General features: G+C 46.8%; 1 protein-coding gene across 1 annotated transcript; it reads left to right on the plus strand.

The window, feature by feature from the left end:
* The first annotated feature begins 7,559 nt into the window (after positions 1-7,559).
* RBMX2 (RNA binding motif protein X-linked 2) lies at positions 7,560-12,232 on the plus strand. The gene is made up of 6 exons (XM_033137817.1): positions 7,560-7,616; positions 8,083-8,198; positions 8,293-8,344; positions 10,420-10,549; positions 10,887-11,064; positions 11,645-12,232. Exons 1-6 carry the CDS (start codon positions 7,612-7,614, stop codon positions 12,001-12,003), a joined length of 840 nt encoding a protein of 279 aa, XP_032993708.1. The 5' UTR covers positions 7,560-7,611; the 3' UTR covers positions 12,004-12,232.
* The last annotated feature ends 2,130 nt before the right edge of the window (positions 12,233-14,362 follow it).

The raw sequence follows: 14,362 nt of genomic DNA on the forward strand, positions 1-14,362 counted from the left end.
GGACAGGGTAAACTACAAACCATACCTGGTGATGCCAGGAGTTGAACCTGAGACTGTATTCATGACACATGCCCTATAATAATAATAATAATAATAATAATAATTTTATTTATACCCCGCCCTTCCCAGCCAGAGAACCGGGCTCAGGGCGGCTAACATCAATTAAAATCACAACAAAAAACATAAAAACGATCAATTTAAAATAACAGATTAAAATACAAATTTAAAATTCAATTAAAACTGCAGGTCTCAATTTCAAAATAACCCACCAATAAAAGATGAAGCATAAATATTAAACAGAAACCAACCCAAAGGCCAGGTGGAACAGCTCCGTCTTGCAGGCCCTGCGGAAAGATGCCAAATCCCGCAGGGCCCTGGTCTCCCGTGATAGGCTGTTCCACCAAGTCGGGGCCAATATTGAGAAGGCCCTGGCCCTAGTTGAGGCCAACCTAACGTCTTTGTTGCTCGGGACCTCCAAAAGATTATCACTTGAGGACCTTAAGGTCCTACATGGGACATACCAGGAGAGGCGGTCCCTTAAATACGAGGGTCCCAAACCGCATAGGGCTTTAAAGGTCAAAACCAGCACCTTAAATCTGATCCTGTACTCCACCGGGAGCCAGTGCAGCTGGTAAAGCACTGGATGAATGTGGTCCCGCGGCAAAGACCCGGTAAGGAGCCTCGCCGCGGCATTCTGCACCCGCTGGAGTTTCTGGGTCAGCTTTAGGGGCAGCCCCGCGTAGAGCGAGTTACAATAGTCAAGTCTGGAGGTGACCGTCGCATGGATCACTGTGGCCAGATCAGGGCGAGAGAGGTAGGGGGCCAACTGCTTAATACGGCGGAGATGGAAAAATGCCACCTTTGCTGTGATTGCAACCTGTGCCTCCATAGAAAGAGAGGCATCAAAGGTTACACCCAAACTCTTGACGGAAGGCGCTGGCACTAATTGGGCCCCCGCAAGAGATGGGAGTTGGCCTCCCAACCCCATGTCGTCCCGACCCAGCCAGAGGACCTCTGTCTTCGAAGGGTTTAACTTCAACCGGCTCCCACGCATCCATGCAGCCACAGCCTCCAAGCACCTGGCCAGTGTGTCTGGGACCGAGTCAGGGCGGCCGTCCATCAACAGAAAAAGCTGGGTGTCATCAGCATATTGATGACAGCCCAGCCCGAAACTCCGGACAATCTGGGCAAGAGGGCGCATAAAGATATTAAAAAGCATCGGGGAAAGGATTGTGCCCTGCGGAACTCCACACACCAAGGAGTGTCGCGGCGACAATTCCCTCCCTAGCACCACTCTCTGTCCCCGACCTGAGATAAAGGAGCGCAGCCATTGTCGGACTGTGCCCTGAATCCCCACGTCGGCAAGGCGGTGGTCTAAAAGATCGTGGTCGACCATATCGAAGGCTGCTGACAAATCTAAAAGAATCAGCAAGCCCGAACCGCCTCGATCCAGCTGTCTACGAAGATCATCTGTTAGCGCCACCAAAGCTGTCTCGGTCCCATAACCAGGGCGGAAGCCGGACTGAAACGGATCCAGAGCCAATGTTTCATCCAGAAATCCGCTAAGCTGTTCAGCAACCGCTCTCTCAATTACCTTACCCAGGTACGGAAGATTCGAAACTGGGCGGTAATTGGATAGATCTAAAGGATCTAAGGATGTTTTCTTTAAGAGTGGACGCACCACTGCCTCCTTCAATTCCTGTGGGAAAGTCCCCGTGCCAAGGGACAAATTTATGATCTCACCCAGAGGGGCCCGTACCTCGTCTGGACACGCTCTAATCAGCCAAGATGGGCACGGGTCAAGGGGGCAAGTGGTGGGTCTTCCAGCTTGGAGGAATCTGTCTACATCGGCAGGGAGTATCCGATCAAAGTGGTCCAATACTGGACCCGAGGACAGTCGAGGGGCCTCCAGTTCCATTATTGTATCCAAATTGGCAGGGAGGTCACGGCGGAGCAGCAAGACTTTCTCTGCAAAAAAGCTCGCAAATGCCTCACAGCTATGAGTCGAATTTGTATTTAAATTTGGTTGTCCCTCTAGGGTTGTTAAAGACCTAATTATTCTAAAGAGTTGTGCTGGGCGAGAGCTAGCAGATGCAATGGAAGCTGAGAAGTAAGACTTCTTTGCCGCCTTCATTGCCATCTCATAGGTTTTCATAAACATCCTATAAGATGTTCTTGAGGCTCCGTCGCGAGCACGCCGCCATACTCGCTCTAGCCGTCTGAGCTCCCGCTTCATTTTCCGGAGCTCCTCAGTAAACCAAGGGGTCCGGTTTCGGCGGGGTCGCAGAGGGCGCTTAGGTGCGATCTCATCAATGGCCGTCAAGAGTCGGTTATTCCAATCTTCGACAAGGTCATCTAATGAGTCGCCAGGGGGGGCAGGGTCCCGCAAAGCCTGACGGAATCTATCTGGATCCATCAGCCTTCGCGGGCGAGCCAAAATAGGCTCGCCACCCGAGCAGGGGAGGAGCGGAAAGTCAATCTTGGCTCTCAGAGCGTAGTGATCAGACCATGGCACTTCCACAGAGGGGAGCATGATCACATCTATGCCAGCACCAAAGATCAAATCCAGTGTGTGGCCTGCTTGATGTGTGGGGCCCAAAACAAACTGGGAGAGCCCTAGTGTCGCCATGGAAGTCACTAGGTCCAGAGCCTGTGAAGAGGGAGTGTCATCGGCATGGACGTTGAAGTCTCCCAAGACCAGTAGATTTGGGAACTCCAAGGCCCAGCCTGCCACCACCTCCAACAGGTCTGACAGGGTGGCTGCTGGTGCGCTGGGTGGTCGGTACACCAGCCAGACAGCCAAGTTCTCCTTGGAACCCCACACAAGACCAACACATTCAATACCGGAGATCGCCGGTACTGGCAGAGCTCTGAAAGAGCAACCCTCCCGGATTAACAATGCTACTCCTCCCCCCCGACCCACAGTCCGTGATTGGTGGAGGACGGAAAAACCTAAGGGTGCTATCTCACGTAGGGAGACTACTTCACCTTCCCGCACCCAGGTCTCCGTCACGCAAGCCAGGTCAACCCCCAGCGAGACAAAGAAGTCACGCATGGTGGCGGTTTTATTGCCAATGGACCTGGCATTGCACAGCACCAATGACGGAGGTGGATAATCCCTAGCGCTGAGCATCTTCCTCAATGCATCATGGGGAGGTGTTTCCCCTTGCACATTTTTTTAACTATCTGCAAAACTCCTGGTTAGCCTAACTCCAGTGGTCTCTGTCTTTTGTACAAGGATTGTGTTGTTTTGGCTCCAACTCTGTAAGCATGAAAGGACTTGAATTGGCATTAGTATATCATAAAATCAAAAGATTGTAGAGTTGAAAAGGACTACAAGGATCATCTAGTTTAACCCCCTGCAATGCAGGAATCTTTACCCAATATGGGGCTCAAACCCACAACCCTGAGATTAAAAGGTCTCATGCTCTACTGACTGAGCTATCCCAGCAAATCCATCCAAACCTGCAACGGAATCTGCAAGAGAATGTTGCATTATGAACTACTACTGCTCAGGATACTCCATTCCATTCCCCCTCCTTCCTAATTTTCCACCCCACTGCTTCCAGCTGTCAATTAGCATTCTGTGGCATCTGATCATGCTCAGAGTCTTCAATGGTTTTCCCATTTAGGGGCTTTTTCCCACAAAGATAAAATAAAATGTTTTGTACTTTGTAAATCTTGGAGTTAACCTGATCCTGCTGGTGCCTCCCTATCACAAATGGGAAGTACTATTTTGGTTACATATGCAATGACACTCACCACCAGAACATTAAAAAAATAGAGGGGATTGTGATACTTTCATCATGGAGATGAGGAATCCCATTTAAATTTCTCTGCTCAGGCATAAAACTAGCCTGGGTCATCTCTGAGGAGTGTATTATTAATGTGGTTCTTCTCAGACCTGTCCGGCTCTCTGTGGGAGGAGAAACACCATCATGGGAAGGAACCACATAATTGTGTGGATTTAAGCCAGGATCTATCCACATCTTATGCCCCTCTTTGTGCCACGACTGGGCCAGGCTAGAAGACTGGAACACCTTCAGCTCAATCCGGATAACTGGACTCACAACGGTGTGTCATGAGCACCTGTAGTAACTCCAGAGGTCTAATAAATGCGGTGGCTACGTTAACTTGAAACTGTTCTTTTTTATTTCTACAAGCTACAATATATACAGATTATACAGCCTGTGGGGCTAAATTCCTTCCACACATCTTATCTACAGCAGAGATAAAATAGCACAGAGACTACACTGTCTGTCCGAACTGACAAGACATAGCATAGCACAGAGAAGTTAAATAGGGAGATCAAAGACTCAGTTCCCTCCCCCTTCTCTCAGACCACAAGTCATACGATTCTCACAAAGGGAGGGGTGAAATGCTAACAAATTGATGGGGTCCTCATGGATCTTGTGAAACATTTTACTGGTGCATCAGCTTTTATGGATTAGAGCAGAGATGGGGAACAAGCAGCTCTGTATATGGGGATGGGGTATATAGCTCCGTGGCAGAGCATCTGCTTTGCATGCAGAAGACCTCAGGTTTAATGTTGACATCTCCAGGTTGAACTGGGAATGCCCCTGTCTGACACCTGGAGAGGTGCTGCAAGCCAGTGTAGCTACTGTAGACTAGGTGTAGGGTGCCTTTGGCCAGATGTTACTGAACTACAGCAACCATCAGTCTCAGCAAGCACGGTCATTAGTTAGGGAATGATTGGAATTGTAGTTCAGCAACACCTGGAAGGACAAAGGTTCCCCTTACCTGCTGTAGACAACATTGAGCTAGCATTTTAAATAAAAGGACACATTCTACTCATGTAAAAACACACTGATTCCCAGACCATCCGTGGGTCACATTTAGAAGGCGATTGGGCCGCATCTGCCCCCGGGCCTTAGTTTGGGGACCCCTGTCTTAAACTGTGCTTGGAGATTAACTGGGATCCAATGAGGCTGACAAAGCACAGGTATTGTATGGTCAAATATCTGCAGTTCTGGACCAAATGGCCCCCACCAAGCTCTGCCCTCAGCAAGCCCCAACCTGCACAGTGGAGGAGGAAGTTGACAGGCAATTCCACTCTTCTGACTGGTTTAAAATAGGAAGGCAGGCAGGTTGGGTACAAAACAATAATTGGTTGGCTCTGCCTATTATTGGCTCTGTATCTGCTATTCACTTTGCCTCCGTCTCCTGCTAGCCTTCCATCCTACCAGTCCCAATGTACACTAACCTTCCCTGTTAGTAGATCTGTTTTTCCGTTGCAACAGTGTTCCCTCCCCTCCTTGCAAGGAGGTAATAGAGGCCCAGGACAAAGTGTGCAGAAACCTTTAAAGGCTTTTGAAATTGCCAACCCCTTAGCCCGACAACCCTAAAATCATCATAGATACATCACAGGAGGTGGTCTACAACAGAATCCTGTCCGCCAAGATACCTGATAATGTTTTGAAAGCATTTCCTGGGCAGTCAGGCCAGGGGCAAAGGAAGGTGGCATGACACCCAGAGCGGGTGTCACCACATACAACACATGCGCTGTGCTGCATGCGCTGTATAGCGGTTTGCCAGCACCACCACTCCAGTGCCGTACGGATGGTGCCAGGATCCCTCTGTTGCCGCTACAGCTGTGAACAGAGGATCCTCTCTGTTCATGGCTAGCAGAGGATCCTGGCTCCATCTTTATGGTGCTGGAGCACCGGCGGCGGCAAACCGCTATACAGCACATGTGTGGCGTCACTACATACAGCGCATGCGTGCAACGCTGCACATGTACTGTACATAGCGGTTTGCTGCTGGCGCTAGGATCCTCTGCTTGCAGCTGCAGCCACGAATGGAGGATCCTCCACATGTGGCTGCGGCGGCGCGATGGCTGCTCGTGCTGCCGCGAGCCCCTGCAGGGTGACTTCTTGTCACCCCCGCAGACATGGAAACTGGGTCGCACCGCCCCTCGCCCCCCTTGTGACACCACTGAGTCAGGCTATTCCTTTGATATGGTAAATACTTTAGTTCCTGAATCTCTTACAAACTCACACCTATTAACAGTTTGCTCATCTTAACAGAAACTTGCCAGACTGGATTTGCAGTAAGGGGGTAAGCCCCCTACATTCCAGGCAGTTTTGTTAATGGGATTTGCAAGTGAAAATACAACTGGAAAGCTTTCCCCATTTCCTCCTATTGCAGAGGAACATTTGAGGTCAATTTGGGAGAGTCAAAATGGCTTCAGGATTGCTCTCCTGTACTATTTCAAACACTTATTCTATATTTGATACCTTAGAATTCTGATAAAGCTATACAGTACAACCTTTAGAAGACATCTGAAGGCAGCCTTGTATAGGAATGTTTTTTTTTTAATGTTTAATGCATTGTTGTGTTTTTATATATGTTGGAAGCCACCCAGAGTGGCTGGAGCAACCCACTCAGAAGGTGGGGTATAAATAATAAAATTATTCTTATTATGGAATAGGATGTCCCTATTTTCATAGGAGAAATGTTGGAGGGTATGCATGTAGTTGAATTGGCGGGAAACTATTATTACTATGTTGTTGTTGTTACTATTATTACTAATTTCTTACGCACCCTCCTGCCACATTCGGTCCTATGACGGGTTATAGGAAATTAAACAATACAGTACTGTACTTTATTACTCCCTGGAAAAGACCCTGATGTTGGGAAAGATCACAACATCACAAGGAGAAGGGGACAACAGAGGATGAGATGGTTGGACAGTATTCTCGAAGCTACTAACATGAGTTTGGCCAAACTGCGGGAGGCAGTGAAGGATAGGCGTGCCTGGTGTGCTCTGGTCCATGGGGTCACGAAGAGTCGGACACGACTGAACAACAACAACTTTATTAAGAACAGTTTCCAACTGGACGAATATGTGTCCATTTTTGTATTGTATTTAAACTCTTTTGGAACGTATGTGGAAGGCAATTAGTAACATAACCTACTCTGACTCTTCACTGTTTTTTAAACTCTATACAAAGCAGACGCTCTTTCCCAGGGCGATGGAAAGATGCTCCTTGTACAATTTACACACGAGGAGCACAGCCACCAGTTTCCGCCGCCACCCACATTTTTAAACACTTTGGTTTGAACACGTGGGAATTCAAACCTTCTGCATCTTAAAAAGGGTTTATGAAATTTAAAAGCATTAAAACATGTTTATTGCATTGGCATTTAGTTTGGATATATGCATATTATTTATTAATCAAAACGCAGATAATTGGAATCGAAGCCCCGCGCTCCAGAGTAGTCCGATCTCCCAATGGAACCTCCCATTACGAAGGACAGAAGAATTTTCACCACAGGGATGTGAAAGGCTAGAGCGACACCACTTGGCACCACCAACGCCAATGGGCGGGTTTTCAAATTTCTAAACGGCGCTGTCAAGAATGCGTTCTACACTGTTTCTGTCTCTATCGTTCCATTGCGTTATAGAGCTTCTAGAAGGCGGGGTTGGGACAGCATGACCGAGAGAGAGACGGAGCATCGGGATTGGTCATCTCGGCAGGAGGCGCGACCTATCAGGGACAAGAGGAGGCGGGATCACGCGTGCGCGGCCGCTCGGGCTTGTGCAAGGCTTTTTCTTTTGGTTGCACGCAAGAGACGAAGAGAACCCCCATGAAGTAAGTGAGCGGGCGGGCGCGGTAGGGAGGTTTTGGTTTGGTATGGCGTGTGGAGGTTTGGGAGAGCAAACGGGGTTTCTCTTGAATCAGCGCTCGGCCCTATGGACCGTCTTTCCGAGAGCCGAGCTCCAGCCTGAAACGTGTGACGCCCTGACACGGAAGAAGAAGAGCACGTCTGGATTTGCGAAAGATCGCCACGCATTCCTCTCGGGTCCTTAAATATGCTTCAGTATAGTGTGGGGGCTAGGACGAGATCGGCGACATGCAAGTCTTTATATTCTGCCATGAGCCTTGCCTGGTGATATTTGGCTAATTACCTCTCTCTTCCTCACTGGGACGGTGTTTTTAAGCTACGGAAGGACCTTGTACGCTGGCGCGAATTGCTGGGACACCCTGCAGGGTGGTGAGAATGGATGTGAATTCTGTCCTGAACTCACACGGCTTTTGTTTCTCTCTCTTTCTCTAGTCCACTAACCAAAGTGAAGCTTATCAACGAGCTGAATGAGCGCGAGGCACAGCTTGGCGTACAAGAGAAGGTCTCCTGGCATGCTGAGTACAGCGACAGTGCCTGGGTGTTTGTGGGTGGGTGTCAAGCACAACCCCTGAAAGTATAGCAGTTTGTGCGACTTTTGCTGGGAACTGTACTTATTTCCTCCTCCCCATTTTTTGCTTCTAGGTGGTCTTCCCTATGAGCTGACGGAAGGCGACATTATTTGTGTGTTTTCACAGTAAGTGAAAAATTGAGATCTGGTTTTAGAAGCCGAGAAACTTGTTTATTTATGATTTTATAGATGCAATTTTCAATTAACACTTAATTCCCAAAGCAGCTAACTTAAAAAAAAAAACAACCACCTTACAAAATTACTTTTAAAACTTTTTGTTTTTTAATAAATTTTATTTTTGCATTTTGTATTTTACATAAAAAACATAAACAAATGAATTAAATACATAAACATATAATCCCTTTTTTGTATTTAATTTTTTATTAGTTATCCAAATTTTAACAAATCAATCCAAATTGTTTAAATATATATATTTTAAATAATTAGGTTTTCTGCTCCTGTGCAAACATATGTCCAAGTCCTCCTGGTGTTGCCTTCTTCATTCTTCTTATTTAATCATCTCATCCTTCTATTCAGAGCCGTCTCATCCATAGAAGCCGGTGGCGCGATGCACCAGGGCGCTGGGCGCCCCAGGGGCGCCCCTGCGAGCCCGCCGGCATACCGGGCTCCTCCTCCCCAACCCGCCCCCGCCCCCACGGGCAGGCGGGCACTCGCGCGCCGGCGGGCGGGCTGTAAGCCGCCCGCCCTCGCCTCCCAGAGCCCCAGCTGGAGCGCTGGAGCGGCGCGGGGCTTTGCGCGACCTTCCAGCACTCCAGCTGGGGCTCTGGGAGGCGAGGGCGGGCGGCGCCGCGCCGTCCAGCTGCGCGCGGAGCGCGAGCTGCGCGGGAGCGCGAGCCGGCCGCCCTCGCCTCCCATCCCGGAAGCGCTGGAAGGGCGCGCAGAGCTCCCGCGCGCAGCCGGCCGCCCCCCGATGCAGCGCGAGCTGCCCAGCAGCGCCGCGCCGTCCAGCTGCACGCGGAGCCGGGCTGCGCGGGAGCGCGAGCCGGCCGCCCTCGCCTCCCATCCCGGAAGCGCTGGAAGGGCGCGCAGAGCCCCGCGCCGCTCCAGCGCCACGCCCCTCACCCCCCGCTCGCCCACCCCCCTCCCAAGGGGCGGCAAGCGCGGGAGGGAGGCGGCGGAGAGGCGGCATGGCGGGGGCGCCGGAGGGATAGCCGCGCCAGGGCGGCAGATCCCCTTAAGACGGCTCTGCTTCTATTCATTTAATCCATTTACATAGCTAGCTGCTTTTGTTGCCTTACAGTCAGCTCCTCTGTTATTTCCCAAACACATAAATGTCTGTGAGCAGCCCTTCAGACACAATTCTCAGGTCTGTTGTGTAGAGAGATTAACTGCCATCATGTACAGGTAAAACTCGAAAAATTAGAATATCACGGAAAGGTTCATTTCTTTCAGTAATTCAACGTAAAAGGTGAAACTAATATATGAGATAGACTCATGACATGCAAAGCAAGATATGTCAAGCCTTTATTTGTTATAATTGTGATAATTATGGCGTATAGCTGATGAGAACCCCAAATTAACAATTTCAACTTTGGGGTTTTCATCAGCTGTATGCCATAATCATCACAATTATAACAAACAAAGGCTTTACATATCTCGCTTTGCATGTCATGAGTCTATCTCATATATTAAACTCCAGTAGCTAATGAAAACAATTGCTTACATAAATGGACTTTTCCACGATATGCTAATTTTTCGAGTTTCACCTGTATTGTCCATTCAACATTCCATTTCTTTGAGAACTCCTTTGAAGGCAAACACCGCAAACATCATGTCTGGCCCTCTCTGCAGCATAAAACAATACTTCCTCCTGTTTGCTCACCTCATCCATCACTGCAGTTCAGCCCCTCCCTTCTGAAATTCTGGCTTCTTGTCTCTGCTAACTATCTCTCACCTCAGGGAGAGGCTTTCCCACATTGTAAGGGGGGGGGATAGCCTGGCTGGCTATTTATACATTGCAAACAGAATGCCATACTAGATGGATCTTGATGTGACCCAGTGTGGCAGTTACATTCATGGATACAATTTTTGAAGCAGGGTTATACTCTTCTCACCTCTCTGCCTTGAGAATTAAACCCTACATCAGCATTTGTGTTTTCTTAATATTTCTTGGCTTGACTTGTATCCTCCCATGTTTTCAGTGTGAAGCCTAAGTTCTGTTGATCTGTTTTTCTTTTCAGGTATGGGGAAATTGTGAACATAAATCTGGTACGTGATAAAAAGACAGGGAAATCCAAAGGCTTCTGTTTCATTTGCTATGAAGATCAGCGAAGCACCATTCTTGCGGTTGATAATTTTAATGGAATAAAGGTTGGTTTGGCAATTGGAGACATAAAGTGTCTAGAATTCCTCTCTGTTGTACTTAGCTACTAGAGTCAGGCTGTGATAAGTACTCACTCTGGAAGATGCATTGAGTCACCAGACTCTTCTTGGAAGGGTTTGCAGAAATTGAGCATTTTCAATAGCCCTCAAAAGGACTAGTCATAGTATTTTGTCAGGCATCTTAACATTCTATGAGTTTAGTTCTTACTTTGCTCCAGGCTTATGTTTTGTGGTGCCACTTCTGACTGACTAAAGAAGAGGAGGATAAGAAGGTTGCCAGTTTGGATGTGTTTGTTCCATAATTGTAATGATTCTCTGTTCACAGATTAAAGGAAGGACAATTCGTGTGGACCATGTGGCTAACTATCGCCCACCGAAAGACTCTGAGGATATTGATGATGTAACAAAAGCTCTCCGAGAAAGAGGATGTGGTGCTAAAACACCTCCAAGTTCACCAGAGTCTTCAAAAGATAGTGAGGTGGTAGTAAAGAAACACAAAAAAGGTAACGTCTGTGTGTGTGTCTGAAAATTGTAAGTCTGTTTGAAACTCCCAAGTCTAGAAATATGAGCCAGCTTTTGATTCCTAGAAATGACTAGTGCGCAAGGCAGTGACAAAGCATGCTGGAAACTCCAAAAGTTATGTCACCCTCCCTGCCTTTCTTGAGTTATAGTATGCCTTTTACCTGACTAGTTGTCGAATATCTGCTAGGATTGTCTAGCCTTTGTTTAACCGGTGGTTTGAGGAGGTGAGGGTGAAGGAATTGAAACAGATGACTAGTTTTTATGTGTATTTCTCTTAAACTGATGCCCTTGATCCTTACAATGTATAATGCAAGGTCAGCAGTGGTGCAGAACTGATACCAAGAATAAAAAGAGCGAACTGAATTTGGGGAAAGATGGGTTCTAGAACTGTTTCGTGTCTGAGTGTCTTGGGAATGTTAGGTCATATGACACTGGGAAGAAGAGTTTCTTGGAGAGATGAAATATTTGGGAATGGTTAGGTGAAAGAGCAGAAATAATGAGGACCTTTAGTAGGGATGTGGCAAACCTTTTTGACCTCTGTGTCTTGCTGTTTGTCTAAAGAGAAAAGCAAGAGGAAGAAGAAAGAGAAGAGAGAGCACCGAAAATGCACGAAAGAGGAACAGCTTGCAGATTCGCCTCCTTCTAAAACCAGGATTAAAGTGGAGAAGGAAGACCCAGGGTATGAATGGCATGCCAATGCAAGTCAGCAGACCTGGAGTAGCACATCTGGGCACAAACATGCAAGCTGGGCACAACATGAACAGGAGTATAAGTATGAGCATGTGAGAGTGAGGTCTCGAGACAGAGCCACAGACAGGGACAGGCAAGAACACAGAACAATCCACAGTGAGAAGCACAAGAAGGTAGATACTCCCAAAGAAAGACCCCGAGCAATAGAAAGCAGAAGATCCTGGGAGTGATGGGAGAGAAGAAAAGCCCTGCAAGGAGGAGTCTTCAAGCCACCACAGACCCACCTGACCCTGTGACATGCAGGGAGCCCTGAACCCTTGGTGGAGTGAATGCTGTGTGCTGTTAGCCTCCAGATTTTTATCAGCAAGGGAGAGTTAAACAATATGAACACTGGGAATTCACATTGCAAGATTTCTATACCAATAATCAACCTATATTTGGTGACCAAATAAACTTAACTTTGTCAAATCTTAAACACAAACTGGATTTATTTTAACCATATTTGTAGTTTTATTATAAAAGAACATGTAAAAACAAAAGCTCTGAGACCCTTAACACAATTTGAAAATTTATTAAGCGTAATGGGTGGGGGGGAGGATTAGTGTCTAAATTGTACTCCATATGACTTAGTGCAGGATTGCCCAACAGGTTGATTGGGATTGACTGGTAGATCACTTGACTGATTTCTGTCGATCGCAGCCCAGCTCCTCTCCGAGGCAGCCTGAGAGAGCACAGCATGCTCCTCGCAAAAGACGCACACACACAAACAAAGGCAGAAGGAGAGGGAGAAGCCAGGAGGCAGAAGGAGGCATAAGCAGATGGAGAGGCATGCCGTGTGTGTGTGTGAGAGAGAGAAGCCCAGTGTGCTCTGGCTGGTTTCTCAAGAGAACTTTTCCCTCCCTTCCCCCCCCCTTAAACTCCCCCTTCCCAGGTCAAATTAGCCACCTCCTTCCACACACGCACCCCATGCATGCAAACTCCTTGTCCCACCAGTTTGAGTGTTTTTCCTCCCCACCACTTAAAACTCCCCCCTCCCATGTCAAGTTAGCCACCTCCTTCCACACACGCACCCCGTGGTTACTTGAAAAATGGGTACTTTTCACATGCAGACCACAATTAAGTCGTCAACTGGAAATTAGAAGCTAAGGTTGCGTTTACAAGCTGACTTCCTTGCTCGAAAGCGAAAGCCATCCACATCCAAAGGGGCAGGCAAAAGTGCCATCCATGCTGCTGTTTTTACCTCGTTCCAGGGTTCTAAGTGTTAAAATATGCTCTTGAAAAACTCTTTATTTATTGGTTTCCTCTGAAACGCTTGTAAACACCACATCATGCAAAAAGTCACATTTCACATAATGACATGTGGCTATGCTTATGTGGTCTACGGTGACTGCCTACCTTGACGTTGTCCACTTTTCTTCAGCTGTTGGTTGTTTTGAGACCCAGACTTAGGGCACACTTCAAGCACACCAGCAAGAGCCATGGCAGCACCAGAGGGAGGAAATTGCTTCCCCCCCCTCCCCAGGATACACCCTCCCCACTTGCCTCTTCAATTGTTGGACTCCTGCCCTTAATGCATACTATTTGTCTCAAATTAGACCTTAATATAAATGAGATTACCTGACAAAAGCAAGCCCACACTTCTCATTGAGTTTGTATAGATACTTAAGGTGCATATGTAAGACGTTTGTTTATAATTATATTTTGGGAATGATTCATGTTCTTATGTAGCTGCATTGTTTAATACTTTCTGGATGTCCCATGATCATATTATAAAGTAGCTGTGTTCTGTGTTATAAATCAAGCACTGGAGGAGTTGTCCCCCACCTCACCCCATGTATTTCTTATCACTAAAAAAATTCAGTGTGGACCAGATAATATTTTTTTTTTTAGAACCACTGTGTTAAAGAGTCAAGCGTCGTGTTTAGTTCTGTTAGTGGCTTTTCTATTGGAAGCATTAGTTCTTTCCAAGTATTTTTCAATAAGCTTTATGGCTTCACACACACACACACACATACACACACACATTTGCAAAAACATAAAGTTGGTTGCATATGAACATATCACTTACAAGAATTAAATAAAACAGTCAAAATAATATATTTAACTTGTACACTGGAATTATGAGTAATTCCAATTAAATTAGGTACAATAATGTATGATGTTTAGATTGGTGAACACAGTCAAATAATAGTTTATAACAGTAACAATTCAAAATTATATGTTTCAATATCCATTCTTTTTGCCATTGGTTACATATATCATAATTAGAGAAATACAGTAGCATCTCAGTTTTCAAACGTTTCCATTTTGGTTTTCGAATGCTGTAAACCCAGAAGTAAATGCTTTGATTTTTGAACACGCCTTGGAATCGAACATGTCATGCGGTTTCCATATTGAGTTTTCGGTTTTTGAATGTTTCAGAACTTGAACGGTATTCCAGAATGGATTGTGTTCGAAAACCGAGGTACCACTAATAGGGAGTGAAGGAGGAGGGATAACATATGTGCACCAGACTGTATTATAGATGTACCATATATACTTGAGTATAAGCCTAGTTTTTCAGCACATTTTTTGTGCTGAAAAAGCTGC

Source organism: Lacerta agilis, chromosome Z, assembly GCF_009819535.1.
Source record: "Lacerta agilis isolate rLacAgi1 chromosome Z, rLacAgi1.pri, whole genome shotgun sequence".
Taxonomy (NCBI): Eukaryota; Metazoa; Chordata; class Lepidosauria; order Squamata; family Lacertidae; genus Lacerta; species Lacerta agilis.

What these genes read in the sequence shown, in the direction of transcription:
- RBMX2 (XM_033137817.1), top strand. An exon ending in ATTATTTGTGTGTTTTCACA is followed by an intron (nt 8,345 to 10,419) that starts GTAAGTGAAAAA and finishes TTTTCTTTTCAG; the next exon opens with GTATGGGGAAATTGTGAACA. An exon ending in ATAATTTTAATGGAATAAAG is followed by an intron (nt 10,550 to 10,886) that starts GTTGGTTTGGCA and finishes CTCTGTTCACAG; the next exon opens with ATTAAAGGAAGGACAATTCG.